Here is a 3,765-nt window from a genome sequence, read left to right on the forward strand (position 1 = left end):
TGCAAACTTCTGATGAATCAAAGTAATGTCAAGTCCCAGATCTAGGAGCTAAAATCATACATCAAAAGAGCACTTACATGTCCCCAACAAGCTGCTGCATGAAGAGGAGACCAATCATCATGGTCCCTTACTTCTGTGGGTACATTCTGACTCAGCAGGTATTCCACCACTCTGACGTAGCCATTGGCAGCCGCTATGTGAAGCTGATGAGGCAATAAAGAATCACATTAGAGCACATTCCCAAAGGACATAGATGGTGTTGAAATTATAAGTAGCTCATTGCTAGAGATACACCATATATATTACTTCTTATTAATAACAAGGGCTAATAAACATAAGAAGTAGGTATGGAAATCAAGCTTACAATATAAAAAATTATGTACTATACAACATAAAAACTTTATATATATATATACTTACAGGTGTAGCGCCCTGGTGATCACGGTACATCAAGCTTTCACCCCTAGCCTTCATTTCCTTTAAATCATTTAGCATCTGAGATTCTGTAGCTGAACGAGTCTCATCAATGAGTCGCTGGGTAACACCACGTCGAGCCATCTCACTTTCTATGTAATCGAGTGTTGCATCGTCTTCACATATATCATATGGCATATTACCATCAGCATTTACAGCCAGAAGATTTGCACCCCTAGGATGAAAATAACAATTTTAGAAAAATGCAACACTGAATCAATCAATAGTGATTGCAATCATAATACATGTACAATAAAAAAAATATGAAACTTACTTTGCAATGAGGAACTTGGCAAGGTGAAGATGTCCACAGGTGGCTGCTGCATGGAGTGGTGTCCACTTCTCTGAGTCTTGTGCATTAACATTAGCCCCATGGTGGACAAGCAGCCTCATCATTTCCTCAGAATCATCAATACAACACTGATGTAAAGCTGTTAGTCCATCCTCATTAGTGGAGTCTGGATTCACATTTGCTTCCAGCAGTGCTTGCACTGTTAAAAGATAATAAAACATCAGGGACAGTGGCCCAATGATACATCAATGATACTGGGATGAGTCCTTCAGATACATAGCCTATACAGAGTGATACTATTCTTTTTTTTCTGAAAAAAATGAGAGTACACACATTTAAGGACACACATTCAATTATTAGTTGCATCAAGAAATATCTATTTTCTAACTCTTTACTATTTTCTAATCATTCTTATTATCATTACTAGTACAGCACACTTTCATGCCATGTTATCCCATCTCTCAGACAGATTAATAGGTATGCAAATGATATTTTTTAATGAAGAAAAATAAAATCTAAAGCAAATTCTGATAAGTTTGCCAAACACCAGCTTATCAACAGAACAGCAGCCAAGGGAATAATACTACACATTTCAAGAACTGGCAACTTTTCTGAAGGAAAAGTTTTCTATACAAAGTTTAGACACTTCACAGAAACAGGTTTGATCCTATGACATAGTGGCAGTCTTAATTGAAGGGAAGGAGACAGCTGCATCAGACACAGAACACTGTATTCAATCCATTAAGTTCCTCATCATTCCCTGTCATGATCTGACACAAATGCCAGTTTTAATAAATGTAAAAGAAGGAAATTGTATGAAGGAATACCAAGGGACATGCACTCTGAGGGGAAGTCTCAGTTCTACGGGCTGGGGAGCACTCTGTATGACTGCCAACAATTGGAAGAATGCAGAGGACCATCTCATAGTGGCATGGAATGATTTGGCCCAATCAAAGGAAAAACGATGAAACAAAGAAAAGACAACAACAGTGGAGCCATAGGGTAAGCTATACTGACCCAACTGATCCTTAGGACATGGCATCCAAGTTTCAGCATTATCCCGCAGGAAAAATTATTTACATAATATAGGTTAGACATATACACAAGCCTTCCCTTTTTAAGTTTACACTGGGAACACAGATGATTAAGTCCTCTCCCATTCAAGAAGCACCTAGTATTGAACACTACCAGAGACTACTATGGTATACAAGGGCTCCTTCACAAGAAAAGTGATTCCATGAGAAATGATAAAACTATACTCTCAGAGAGAGACACTAACTGACCACCAATCAGACTGCAGATATACCAGTACATATCTAGATTCTTACTCTGTATTAGTACTACCTCATGCACAAGGAAAATCAATATACAAAATCCTGCATAAATAACCATCTGGTTGCTAAACCAAAGGTGTAGCATATAAAAATAAGGGGAATATTAAATGAGGTTGAAAAGGTACTTAATGCTAAAAATATATAAACAACAGGCTCCTAACCACAGATGATGAAGTTGAGGGCAAAGACATATCTACACTTTCTATGTTTTGAAGTCTCTACATGAGAATGGTCCATGAACACCTACAATTAATGAGTAATGGAAATATATTAAATGGTAATGTGAGAAAAGGAACACTACCACCAAAAGTCTGGCTACATCAACTGGCCAGTTGTTAATATCACATCAGAAGCAAGATCCAACCACAACCTTAGGCTTCATCACATGTCCTGAATCTCAATATCTAACAACAAATGGGATGGAGTGCAAGACAACTGGGAACAACAGAGCCAAGACACACAGAATAACCAAAAACACTCACATATAGGATAGGCATTGGAGAAGGATTTTCCCTATACCATACAAATGCATACAAGTCAAAAATTTTGGCTAATGACTAAGTCAGAGACGATATCTTGAGAGGGCAATGATGAATGGTGAAGCCACCGTAATAAGTCTACTGATATTACTTCAGCATAGTTAATAATAGCTGCCAAATGATCAGCAAGAAATGACTGGGTTAGGAAATACTAATGCAGATGGGTCTCTGGAGAGATGACATAGATTTTTATTTTCCAACTAAATCAGGCAACTTAACTTAACTCTGTTCTAATGACAATAAGTCTGTACCCTTTCCTATTTGATCCCTTTCAAATGTAAGTATAAAGATGTCCTAAAACTCATCATTGGTCCACCTTTTAGGATCCTCCCAAGGCAGAGGGAAAGGAAAAAGAGTGTAACATTGCCTGAGCATTCCACAAGGGAGCTATGAGAACAATGTGTCCTCATGAAGTTCCTCAGCTTGTTAACCACCAATGACATGAAAGTATGCTGTGGAGGTGACATGCTAGCTAATTACTTTGTTGTTAGTGGTATTAATAAGATGCACTATGCATAATATTCACCTGTGTCATATTTGCTTTTGTCAGTTCAAGCTCTGCTTGGATATCTCAGGATTTTGTGCTCAACCTCAAGGACTGGCATAATCTTTTTTTCTTTTTAAACCAATAATGTTTTGATTTGCCTACATTAATAATCTGGTAACTCTATTGCAAACTACTATAAACTTATTTGCACAGTTGACCCAAAGCATGGGGTAACAGGACCATTGCAATTAGCCTACCAAACCATTGCTATTGGTGCAACTGCTATTAACATAATTTATCTGAATTTAGTCCATAGATTACATTAACAAAAAAAAAACAACATTCACACATTTCTTCCTTACTCTACCCCTCTCAAAAACTGGAAACTTTGGTATAAAAATGACCTAATTCCTATTCATATGGTATACAGCATACACACACATTTACATAAAGGCACAGCTAGTTTACTCATCTAAAAACAAGATACATAAAAAGTCTATAAAACCAAATTAAAGTGATTTTTTCAATTGATTGTGGCATAAAATGGGTAAAAGTTTACATCAGGACTTTACCTATCAGAGACTGAGGCCTCCACTTGAACAAAAGAACACATGAAGCCCATCCCAAATGCACAAATTG

General features: G+C 37.2%; 1 protein-coding gene across 1 annotated transcript in view; it reads right to left on the reverse strand.

The window, feature by feature from the left end:
• Window positions 1–3,765, reverse strand: part of LOC119587957 (protein phosphatase 1 regulatory subunit 16A-like) — a gene marked incomplete in the record, with an annotated part of 13,520 nt that overhangs the window by 7,669 nt on the left and 2,086 nt on the right. The window contains 3 exon segments of the mRNA XM_037936669.1: window positions 78–203; window positions 421–649; window positions 749–965. Coding sequence (XP_037792597.1) covers window positions 78–203; window positions 421–649; window positions 749–965 — 572 coding nt within the window.

The sequence above is a fragment of the Penaeus monodon genome, chromosome 23 (genome assembly GCF_015228065.2).
Source record: "Penaeus monodon isolate SGIC_2016 chromosome 23, NSTDA_Pmon_1, whole genome shotgun sequence".
NCBI classification, from domain to species: domain Eukaryota; kingdom Metazoa; phylum Arthropoda; class Malacostraca; order Decapoda; family Penaeidae; genus Penaeus; species Penaeus monodon.